The 13,005-nt window shown below is 39.1% G+C and overlaps 1 protein-coding gene and 1 pseudogene across 1 annotated transcript in view; both read right to left on the bottom strand.

Moving 5' to 3' along the window:
* TDRD12 (tudor domain containing 12) overlaps positions 1 to 13,005 on the bottom strand; it is an 81,586-nt gene that overhangs the window by 67,026 nt on the left and 1,555 nt on the right. The window contains exon 2 of the mRNA XM_027079323.1: positions 5,916 to 6,074. Within this exon, the coding sequence (XP_026935124.1) occupies positions 5,916 to 6,074 (159 nt within the window). The remainder of the gene's footprint in view (positions 1 to 5,915; positions 6,075 to 13,005) is intronic.
* On the bottom strand, positions 11,978 to 12,380 carry LOC113605736 (2-iminobutanoate/2-iminopropanoate deaminase pseudogene; annotated as a pseudogene).

Here is a 13,005-nt window from a genome sequence, read left to right as displayed (position 1 = left end):
CCCAAAGCAATCTACAGATTCAATGCAATCCCTATCAAATTACCAATGACATTTTTCAGAACAAAAAAATTTACAATTTGTATGGAAACACAAGAGACCACGAATAGCCAAAGCAATTTTTTTTTTTTTTTTTTTTTGCGGTACGCGGGCCTCTCACTGTTGTGGCCTCTCCCGTTGCAGAGCACAGGCTCCAGACATGCAGACCCAGTGGCCATGGCTCACGGGCCCAGCCGCTCTGCGGCATGTGGGATCTTCCCGGACCGGGGCACGAACCGGTGTCCCCTGCATCGGCAGGCGGACTCTCAACCACTGCGCCATCAGGGAAGCCCGCCAAAGCAATTTTGAGAAAGAAAAATGGAGATGGAAGAATCAGGCTCCCTGACTTCAGATTATACTACAAAGCCACAGTAATCAAAACAGTATTGGTACCGGCACAAACACAGAAATATATATCAATGGAACAGGATAGAAAGTCCAGAGACAAACCCACACACCTATGGTCATCTGATCTTTGACAAAGGAGGCAAGACTATACTATGGAAAAAGACAGTCTTTTCAATAAGTGGTGTTGGGAAAACTAGACAGCTACACGTAAGAGTGAAATTAGAACACTCCCTAACACCATTCACAAAAATAAACTCAAAATGGATTTAAGACCTAAATGTAAAGCCGGATACTATAAAACTCTTAGAGGAAAACATAGGCAGAACACTCTCTGACATAAATAACAGCAAGGTCTTTTTCAAGGCACCCCCTAGAGTAATGAAAATAAAAACAAAAATAAACAAATGAGACCTAATTAAACTTAAAAGTTTTTGCACAGCAAAGGAAACCATAAACAAAACAAAAAGACAACCCTCAGAATGGGAGAAAAATATTGGGCTGGCCAAGAAGTTCCTTCAGTTTTTAAGTAAAAATAAGAGATACATTTTTCATTTTCGCCAAGAACTTTATTGAACAACGTATTCACTCTTTTGTTCCACTACCTTTTGTGATTTTTCAGGCAACTTCATAATTCCATCTTCCCCAAACTTTTTATCTTTCTGAGCAAAGAACTGTTCCAGGTGCCTTTTACAGTCGTCCAGGGAATTGAACATTTTTCCATTAAGAGAATTTTGTAAAGGCCTAAATAAATGGAAATCTGGAGGTGCAGTGTCTGGTGCATACAGCAGATGAATCAGAACTTCCCAGCCAAGCTGTAACAGTTTTTGCCTGGTCATGAAAGAAACACGTTGTCTTTGCGTTATCCTGATGGAAGATTAGGCATTTTCTGTTGACTAATTCTGGATGCTTTTTGTCGAGTGCTGCTTTCAGTTGGTCTAATTGGGAGCAGTACTTGCTGGAATTAATCATTTGGTTTTCCGGCAGTAGCTCATAATAGAGGACTCCCTTCCAATCCCACCATATACACAGCATCACCATCTTTGGATGAAGACCGGCCTTTGGTGTGGTTGGTGGTGGTTCATTTCGCTTGCCCCACAATCTCTTCCGTTCCACATTATTATGCAGTATCCACTTTTCATCGCCTATCACAATTTGTTTAAAAAACGGAACATTTTCAATACATTTCAGTAGAGAATGGATATGGAAATACAGTCAAGAAGGTTGTATTTTCACTTAACTTACGTGGAACCCAAACATCAAAGCGATTAACATAACCAAGCTGGTACAAATGATTTTCAGCACTTGAGCTGAATATTTTGAGTGCGTCGGCTGTCTCCCACGTGGTATGACGTTACTGTTCTCAATCAATGTCTCGATTTGATCGCTATCAACTTCAACTGGTCTACCCGACCGTGGAGCATCGTCCAGTGAGAAATCTCCAGCACAAAACTTCGCAAACCACTTCTGACACATTCGATCAGTCACAGCACCTTCTCCATGCGCTGCACAAATCTTTTTTTGCGTTTCAGTTGCATTTTTACCTTTCTTGAAATAATAAAGCATAATATGCTGAAAATGTTGTTTTTCTTCCATCTTCAATATTAAAATGGCTGCACAAAAATTCACCAACTTTGATTTTTTTTTTCAATGCACGCTGATATGCCAGCTGTCACAATACAGTCTAACAAAATTGTTTTGAATGAAGTTAAAGACAACTAAGCACTATTAGAGCCATCTTAGGAAAAAAATGAATGAACCTTTTGGCCAACCCAATATTTGCAAATGAAGCAACTGACAAACGATTAATCTCCAAAATATACAAAACAGCTCATGCAGCTCAATATCAAAAAAAAAAACACCAACCCAATAAAAAGTGGGTTAGAAGACCTAAATAGACATCTCTCCAAAGAAGACATATAGACAGTTAAAAAGCACATGAAAAGATGCTTAACATCACTAATTATTAGAGAAATGCAAATCAAAACTGCAATGAAGTATCACCTCACACTGGTAAGAATGGCCATCATCAAAAAAATCTACAAACAGTAAACACTGGAGAGGGTGTGGAGAAAAGGCAACCCTCCTACACTGTTGGTGGGAATGTAAACTGGTACAGCCACTATGGAGAACAGTATGGAGGTTCCTTAAAATAAAACTAGAACTACCATATGATCCAGCAATCCCTGGGCAAATATCCGGAGAAAACCGTAATTCGAAAAGATGCATGCATCCCAATGTTCACTGCAGCACTATTTAATTGAGCTCAATATTGAGCCAGGACGTGGAAGCAACCTAAATGTCCACCGACAGAAGAATGGATAAAGAAGATGTGGTATATATACACAATGTAATATTACTCAGCCATAAAAAAGAATGAAATAAGGCCATTTGCAGCAACATGGATGGACCTAGAGATTGTCATACTGAGTGAAGTAAATCAGACAGAGAAATACAAATATCATATGATATCGCTTTTATGTGGAATCCAAAAAAAGAGTACCAATGTACTTATCTACAAAACAGAAATAGAGTTATAGATGTAGAAAATAAACTTGTGGTTACCAGGGAGTAAGTTGGGGGGGGGGGGTGGAGGGATAAGTTGGAAGACTGGGATTAACACACCCACTACTATATATAAAATAGATAACTAATAAGGACCTACTGTGTAGCACAGAGAACTCTACTCAATACTCTATAATGGCCTATATGGGAAAAGAATCTAAAAGAGAGTGGATGTATGTATAACAGGTTCACTTTGTTGTACACCTGCAACTGTTATACACCTGCAACCTGTAACATTGTAAATCAACCATACTACTATCAAAATTTTTAAAAATTAAATAAAAAATCTCTAGTAAACAATGAGAGAACTAAAAGGTACTCTCAACATCATCTCATACCTTTTACCTTAAAGATGCAAGGAGGCTGGATTACCCCAAGCTAAACACTGCTTATTGGGAAAACAAGAACACAGGGCACCTGAATTCTATTTCACTGGTTTTCTTACTACAGTCACTTTGACTCCTTAACTAAGGAGAATTTTTAGAAAGTGAAATAAGGAAAACGCATTGCTTTACCTTCTTAAATCAGAAAACAAAACTTACAAATAATTGTCAATCATGTGCCAGGACAACACAAAATCACAACCCCAGGCTCATCTTCCCGGTTCTGCTTCCCATGCCTGTTTACCACCCTCTAACATTTGTTTGCTATCGGCCACAAATGGACGTCAGCGCCGTGATGAAGGGGATTTTTGTCTTTTTGTTTACTGCCATACTCCCAGCACCTAGAACAGCGCTTGGCATGTACTATGTCTTCAAAACCTATTCAGTGAATGACTGAATAAATACCTGCAGCCCCCTTTTAGGGAAACTGCCCTGCTAGAGTGACAGTGCTTGGCATCCTGACTGTCCCATGGGACTGACAGGCCACAGACAGGCAAACCATAGGCTGACCACAGGCTTATAAAGTGGCTCAGCAGGGACAGCTGTGCCCAACAGGGAAGAAGTGGGACGGTAGAGATCCCTGCCCTTGGGAACTGAAGTTGGAAAACATAGGGCAGCTATTCTGCAAGGGGTGTGTTCTTGAGAGCCTCACATAATTCAAGGCTCAAATAATTCTAGAGAAATTGCGCCAAAGGATGGAGGGTATTTCTGTTTCATGCTAAAGCCAAAGAAACCTGTAGCTAATAATTCACACGGTCAGTCAACTTTGAAAAGGTGGTAAACTAGGGCTTCTACTGGCCAGTAATGAGATAATTTAAGCATCAAGAAAAATGATTGCAACTGATGAATACATTAAAAGCCATGAGATCAATGGCTTTAAAATACTTAAAAATAACAAGGAGAGAAAAACAAAACAAACCTCTAGACGTCAATGTAGATAACTAGGCACAGGAAAACTGATAAGGGAAAGAATCAAGCAATTTTTCCACCTTTCCAGTATTACTTCAGGAAGCCAAACCGTTCTAACAGATGAGGGAAGGTTCTCTATGGAAGAATTCCAGCTCATGAATGCAGAAGCAATGTGAAAATGACCATTTTGCAAGCATAAATGAAAGAGCTGATTTGGGTGGTGGTGGTCACTGGATAGCATTACTAGCCGACGGGAACCACAGGGGGCACTTAGGCTGCTGCCATCTGAATGCAGCGGTCAACCTCAGCATCACTGAAAGTGAGATTCTCTCCCAATTCAATACAAGAGGAACCTCACAGCACCAGTCATTCTTGGGGAAAAAACGTGACTATAAAAGTAATCAAAGCTTTATCAGTCTGCACGAAATATAGGGAATGAAGGGGAAAGTTCACCACCACCACAAGGAAGCAACCAGGCTATACAGAACGTGTAATACTTTAAAAGGACAACTGACCTGGTTTCGTTTCTTCAACAAGTAAACGGTGGACTTTCCTGGTGGCACAAGAATCCACCTGCCAATGCAGGGGACATGGGTTCGATCCCTGGTCCGGGAAGACCCCACATGCCGCGGAGCAACTAAGCCTGTGCGCCACAACTACTGAGCCTGCACTCTAGAGCCTGTAAGCCATAACTACTGAGCCCACGTGCCACAACTACTGAAGCCCGTACACCTAAAGCCCGTGCTCTGCAATGAAGAGTAGCCACCGCTCACCACAACTAGAGAAAGCCCGCACGCAGCAACAAAGACCCAATGCAGCCAAAAATAAAACAAATTAATTTAAAAAAAAAAGTAAATGGCATGGAAAAAATAATGTTATTAATAAATATTTAGGGTGGGCTGAGGAATTCAAATTATTTCTAATTTTTCTCATAGTTTATAAATCTTTTCCTATTACACTGTTATAAAAATTCAAATTCTTGGGCTTCCCTGGTGGAGCAGTGGTTGAGAGTCCGCCTGCCGATGCAGGGGACATGGGTTCGTGCCCCGGTCCGGGAAGATCCCACATGCCGCGGAGTGGCTAGGCACGTGAGCCATGGCTGCTGGGCCTGTGCATCTGGAGCCTGTGCTCCGCAACGGAAGAGGCCACAACAGTGAGAGGCCCGCGTACTGCAAAAAAAAAAAAAAAAAAATTCAAATTCTTCTGAGAAATGACTAACCTGCAGAGAGAAGCAGACAATGGGCACAGAGCTGAGGGTGCAGGAAAGGAAGGAGGGGCCACAATGTGGAGTAAGGAAAATAAAACACCACGAGTTGGTCAAAGTCACAGGCAACCAAAAGCGAGGCACTGGCCCTAGACTGGAAACCCCCATGCTCCCTCTGCTAAGGTCCCTGTGATGGATCTAGAATGATCCTCTGGTTCCCAGCCCCAAGACGATGGCTCTATGCCTGAATTTAGACGACACTCCACCTCCTGTTGCCCCATGTGAACCTGATACAACAATTGCCACTTTCCATGACTAGCCCGACTCTTATGCAACCGAAAGAACCTAACACTAGGCAATGACCATGAGCAGTTGAAGTACTCTAAAAGTTTTTATCATCTTAGTTGCTACAACAGTCTCCATTTTGAGTAGTATTTCAAGACATGTTGTTTAAAGCACATTTAGATACATACCTGCCCTTCTTCCAACGTTAGTGGCTTTATTTCTATATCTTGACACATGCTGTTATAGAAGTCATTCATGGCACTATTTAGTTTTTGATAGTCAACTTCATGATCTAAAAAGGGACTACAGCCTTTTATAATAACCCAGAAGCAACCTGGATCTTCGATCTGTAAAATTTTTAAAAGACAAAACAATGCATGATTTAAAAGTGGAACCATAAAATAATAAACCTTAGAATCACAGTAACTCTTTCAAATTTAAGTGCTCTAACAAATTCTTGACAAGTACTTCTGTCTTAAATGGTCAGATAGAAGATAAAAGATCCTCAAACTATCATCTTGTATACCTTAAACTTATATAATGTCATATGTCAATTATACTTCAATAAAACTCGGAAAAACGATAAAAGACGCAAAGATAAAACTCTAAAACACGTAACCAGTAATATGGAATTTAGAATCATGTGCTGACTGAAAAAGCAAACAGAGATCAATGCCCTTGACCTGTACTTTGAAAATATCCATAATAAAATACAAATGCAAGGTTCAGAACAGCGTTCTTTGTACTCTATGTCTTTCATAAGAAAGAGAGGGAAATGTGAATGTATGTACATTCTGCTCATGTTAAAATAAAGAAATGGCAGATAAACCAAAAACATACAAATTATTACGTACGGAGGAAGCCAGGAATGGGGTAGAAGGAAGAGAGATGAAAGACTTCTCCAAATGTATCTTATTATCTATTAGTGTTATTAGAAACCACGATTTTCATCATTAGAGAAAGAATACAAATATAAAATGAAAAGTTAAATTTGAATTGAAAATATCAGCAAAAGCTCATGATTTTTCAAATGTGCTATATTTCCTGTCTACTGAAAGGGCCTAAAAGCAATGGCATCCCAAGATTTTGGATCCCAGATACCAGGTGAGAGGAGTACATTAGTATTCTATTTTTCTGAATGTTTGAACATTTTTATAATAAATAGTTGGAAAAAAGAACAGCTGGCCATCCTGGTTCCAGTAATGGCAGAGTGGCTCATATAGACTAACCCACCTGCAAGTAACAATGATAAACCCTGGAAAAAAAGAAAATGACGGGCTGAAGGCACTGAAGAGTGACCAAAATCAGGTGGGAGATTCAATCCTTGAAGGGAGGCAACAGGGCTAGGTGAGACCCATGTTCATAAACAGCTTTTCCCCTGAAAACAGCCCCAGTCCTGGGGGTGCAGAACACAACTGAAGCAGAAGCCACCCCGTTTGTGGCTTGAGAAACCAGAGAATGGCGTCTGGGGCTGCCAGAGCAGCTGTACATGAAGGGGAGAAATGCTGAGCCACAGAGGGGAGAGCCCTGAAGTCTGCACACGAAACCCCTCAAATCCTCGGCAGAGCCTGAACGGCACGGTGAGACTCCAGGGAGTCCTGGGAGAAGCCACAGTCGGAAGGCTGATGGAAATACAGTTTCAGCTTCTGCCCACAAGAACTGCAGGACTCTGGACACAGAGTGCCTGCCCAAACCTCTGCACTAAGAGGCCACCCAAACTCACAGCATAAGGCCATGTCCCCTCCACAATGCCGGCCTGAGAAAGAATTACTTTTGTCCCAGCCAACACCTGACACAGGCCCTTGACCTCCCCTTGTCACAGAACTTACTGAAAAGGGCCTCAGTTGTGGAGCCTACCTATCCCTTTGGGATGTGTATGTTATCTCCTACCACTCAGGAGTATTCCTTCTCGAGGACCTGATAACCAATTCCTTTGGGATGTAATCATCTGGAAGGACAGGGCCCCGGCCTCCCAGTCTCTGCGGGAATTCAGAAGCCTGGCCCCAGAGGCGGTGGACACAGCTGCCCCACCACAGTTACACTGATCCACCCTCTGTCATTTTCCACTGAAGCCCCTCTCCTCGTCCTCCTCACTCTCCCTTTAAAACGTCCGGTCATCTCTACACAAATTGGAACGCAACTCAGCTCCCTCCCGTACATCAGCAGTCACTGAATACAATCTGTTCTCACTGCTTTAACCAATGTCCAGCTTTGATTCTCTCTGACACCCATCACAGGAAAAGGGAGTTTGGAGCAGGAGTTAAGGAGGCTCAGTAAACACCTCAGGCTCCCTGAGAACCCCTGCAGTGCCAGGCCTGAGGAGTAAAGACCATGTTGCAGGACAAAGGGAATGTGCTCTGCCAACAAGGGCAAAATCAAGAGGTCTGCCAAGAACTATAAACCAAGCCTCCCAAAGTGCTGACAGAGCACACAGTAGTTCCCTGTCACCACAACCGTCAGTGTAGCATGAGCAATACTAGACAGGCAAAGAAATGAGAATGCAGTGCACAGCCAAGGTAAAAAATGCCCAACAGAAAGTGAACCCAAGACTGCCCAGATGTTGAAGTGAACAGGTAAGGACTTAAAAGCAGCTATTATAAATACCATGTTCAAAAACTGAAGGATAAGATGGCTATAGTGAGTTTGTTTTTTAAAAAGGAGAATTTCACGTAAGAAATGGAAACTATTTTAAAAAAATAAACTTTGGAAAAGGGTAATTCTAGAACCAAAAAGTGAAACATACAAAATAAAAAATTTATTAGTGGTGTGCTTACCACTCCTACTCAACATTGTGCTGGAGGTCCTAGTCAGTACAAGAAAAGATTGTCAGGAAAATCAGAAAAGAAGAAAGAAAAGTGTCTCTATTCACAATAAGAATATCTATGTAGAAAATTCTAAGGAGTCTACAAAAAATATACTAGAACTAATAAGTGATTGTACCAAGATTCCAGGGTACAAGGTCATATAATAAATTCCACTGCATGTCTATATTCCAGCAATAAAAATTGGAAATTTAAATTTTAAAAACAGTATCGTTTGCAATAGCACCAAAAAGCAGGAATTACTTAGGAATAAATCTAACAAAAAAATGAACAATTTGCATGCTAAAAGGTACAAAACACTGGTGAAATAAATCAAAGAAAGGCCTGTAATGCAAATATACTATGTTCATGGAATGTTAAGATTTTGATTTTCCCCAAAATGGTCTATAAAAAGGACTCAATTCCAGCAGTTGTGAAATCAACAAACTATTCATGAAATTCTTATTGGAAAGGTAAAGGAACTAGAATAGCCCCTATAATTCTGAAAAAGAACAACATAGTTGGAAGACACACTATCTGATTTCAAGACTTAATATAAAGCTGCAGTAATCAGAACTGTGTGGTACTGGAGAAAGCACAGATACATAAATCAACACAACAGAAACAGTCACGCATGTGTAGTCAAGTGATTTTCAATAAAGGCACAAAGGCAATTCAATGGAAGGAGGATAGTTTTTTCAACAAATGATGCTGGAACAATTAGATATATGCAAAAAAATGAACCTCGATCCATTCCTTGTACCATATACAAAAATTAACTCACATGGATCATTTATCTAAATGTAAAATATAAGACTATAAAAAATGTTTGAGGAATACATGGGGGGAATCTTTGTGACTGTGGTTAGGCAAAGATTTCTTAGATAAAACACCAAAAGTATAATTCGTATAAGCAAAAATTGATAAACTGGACTTAATCCAAATTTTAAACTTCAGCTCTTTGAAAGACATTGTTTAGAGAAGGAAGAGATAAGCCACCAACTGGGAGAAAATATTTACAAATCACATATTCAACAAAGAACTTTATCCAATATATATATAAAAAACTCTACAAAGTCAATAATAAGAAAACAAACCACCAAGTTAGAAGAATGGGCAGATGTGAACAGATACTTGACAAAAAAAGATGGAAGGATGAGCAAACAAGCACCTGGAAACATGATTAACACATTTGTCATTAGGGAAATTAAAATTAAAACCACAGCGAGATACCAGTAAATACCTACTAGAATGGCTAAAATGTATAAAACTGACAATATCAAGTGCTGGTGAGGATGTAGAGCACTGCTCATGGAAATGTAAAGTGGTACAGTTACTTTGAAAAAGTTTCTCATAAAATTAAACATACTGACAAACATCAGTAACAAACAACATCAGTAACAAACAAACATCAGTAAATCCTACTGATTTACCCATAAAATAAAAACTTGTATTCACACAAAAACCTGTAGGCAAAGTTTCTAGCAGCTGTATTTATAATCTCCCTCAACTGGAAACAACTCAAATGGCCTTCAACTGGTGACTGTATAAACAAATTGTCACATGTTGATACAATGGAATACTACTCACTCCTAACAAGTGCCACAACACAGATGAGCCTCCAATGCATTACAGTAAGTCAAAGCAGCCAGACTCAAAGGCTACATACTACTGTATGATTCCATATGCACAATCCCATTTTTATGACATTTTGGAAAAAGGCAAAACTAATAGGGACAGAAGACAAATCAGTAGTGGTTGCCAAGGACTAGAGGTGGGGGAAAGAAATGACTACAAAGGACCACAAGGAAATTCTGGGGGGTGATGGAACTGCTCTGTATTTTGACCGTGGTAGTGATTACATGACTACGCATTTTTCAAAATATCACAGAACTCTACATTAAAAACAATAAAACAGTTCATGGTTAAAAAAGATATGAAACAAATATGGCAAAATGTTGAAATCTGGCAAAGCTAGGTGATAGATGTCCAGGTGTTTATAATATTTTCTATACATTTTTGTATGTCTAGAGTATTTCCTAATAAAAAGTTGGATTTTTAAATTATTTTTCATCAAAAGTAATGATTTTTTTTAAAAGCTTCTTGTCTTCTGACGTGGCATCACCTATGCAGTATTTTACTAAAAATGTTTAACCTGAACACACTCATGAGGAAACAGACAAATCCAACCTGAAGGGTATTTTGCAAAGCAACTGCCCTTACTCTTCATAAATTTCAATGACATCAAAGATACAAAAAAAGCCAGAGAACTGACCCAAATTCAAGGGGAATAAAAGGCCATGACAATTAAAAGCAATGTATAATTTTTTATTGGATCCTGGATCAGAGAAAACAAGTTACAGAATACATTATTGGCACAGTTGGAGAAATCTGAGTATGGATTTTATATTAATGTATCAATGTTACATTTCTCAAGCGTGATAATTATATTCTGGTTATGTAAGCAGAAGTCTTTATTCTTAGGAAACACACGCATAAGTATTTAGAGTTTACAACTAATTCTCAAATGGTTCGGCAAAAGAAGTCAACAATTTTATATACATATATTATTAAGAAATATGCAAATATGACAAGATGTTAACAATTGTTGACTCTAGGTATAGAGTATATGGTTATTCTCAATATTGTTTTTATAACTTGTTTTTGAGTTTGAAAATCTTCAAAATATTAAGATGGGGAAAGATGTTTAAAAATATTTTGAAGGCATCACACATAATTTGAAGTTTCTAGATTGTTTCAATTTTTTTTTTTAATCTGCTACTGAAACCTAAAAAATGTAGGCCAGGTTCAGTTTTACCCTCCAGAAGAACAAGTGGCTCAAGTTGCCAAGGTTGGGGCCTGCTGCTTCCCGCCGATGCCATAAGGCAATGCTGCCCACACTGCAGTCATCAGCCTTACACATTTTTTTCCCTGCATGTCTACGTTATTTCCATTAGAAAAACAGTATCTATATAATATTTTGGTCCACTTTCTTCTCCTTACCTCTACCATTCAAACTTGAATACTTTATTTCTACTCAAGTAAACGTAGAATCAGCTATCTGGCATGAGAACTAAATATCTCACATCATTAAATTAATAGGATTTAATTGAATTAAAGTATGTTCTTTATTATTTCTCAGGAATAGTGACTCATGTTTCCTACATGTTATTTCCCTTTACTTTCATTTATCTGGGTAACTATGTAATGAGTGTCTCTTTTCCTACATTCAGTAACATGAGTGGGTGTAAGTATAATTTATAACATCAGTAACTGGACTCATCGTTAATTATCAATTCATGTTCAATTCCGCTTAGTATATGGTATTTGCATAATAACTTCAGATATTTTAGTCAAGTTTACTTTCCGACATCAATTATAAAAATTAAGATGTTAATTTTAAAACGTTATGAAATTTCCAGACTAACTAGCACTTGGCCCACTTTTGCTCATACTGTCGTGAGAGATCCCTGGGCAGCTACTGCTTCAATCTCAATCCAGTCTCCTCAGAACAAAGCAGCATCTGGGTAAGCACTCCAGCAGGAAAACCACTCCTGACATTCTGTTTGTGGATTTCGCTGACGGTACTGAAGTCATACACTCAGCCAGCAGAACAGCTGCTTCTACCACATTATTGAGGTCACAGCCTGCAGCTTTCAGAATCTCACCCCTATTTCCAAGGCTTGTTTAGCTTCTTCTGTCACCCCTCCTGGCACAAGCTGTCCCTCTGAAGGGTCCATACCTAGCTGTCTTGAAATGTAAGTGATCCTTTCCACTAACAAAGCTTGACTGCAGGACCAATGGCCTTGGGGCTTTCCCTGTGCTGATCACCTTTCTGATCAAGGATGACATGACGTCCTTTTCTCCTGCAGTGCTTCTGGGTCTCACTGCATTCTGCCTTCCTCATTTCTGACACAACTGCATGTTCCCTGGGATGCTTCCTTTACATATATTTTTAATCAACACCTTTTTTCCCCTTAGCCTCATCCTAACAGGTCTGTAATGCTAGTTATGATGTTTTTATTTCTAAAATATATTACAAATACATAACTGTTAAAAATTTTAAATTTATTTTTAATTGTGATAAAGTACACATAAAATTTACCATCTTAACCATATTCAGTAGCATTAACTACATTCATATTGTTGTGCTACCTTGATCACCATCCATCTCCAGAACCTTTTTCATCTTGCAAAACTGAAACTCTATATCCATTAAACAATAACTCCCCATGCCCCACCCCAGCCCCTGGCAACCACCATTCTGTTTTCTGTCTTCATGAATTTGACTTCTCTAGGAACCTAACATAAGTGGAATCATGCAGTATTTGCCCTTTTGTAATTGGTTTATTTCACTTAACATGATGTCTTCAAGATTCATCCATGTTGTAGCATATATCAGAATTTCCTTCCTTTTTAAGGCTGAATAATATTCCATTGTATGTAAATACTACATTTTGCTTATCCATTCATCTGT

This window comes from Aethalodelphis obliquidens, unplaced genomic scaffold (genome assembly GCF_003676395.1).
Source record: "Aethalodelphis obliquidens isolate GAN/ISIS:26980383/991018 unplaced genomic scaffold, ASM367639v1 scaffold43, whole genome shotgun sequence".
NCBI lineage: Eukaryota > Metazoa > Chordata > Mammalia > Artiodactyla > Delphinidae > Aethalodelphis > Aethalodelphis obliquidens.
This window is presented reverse-complemented; position numbering and strand designations above follow the sequence as displayed.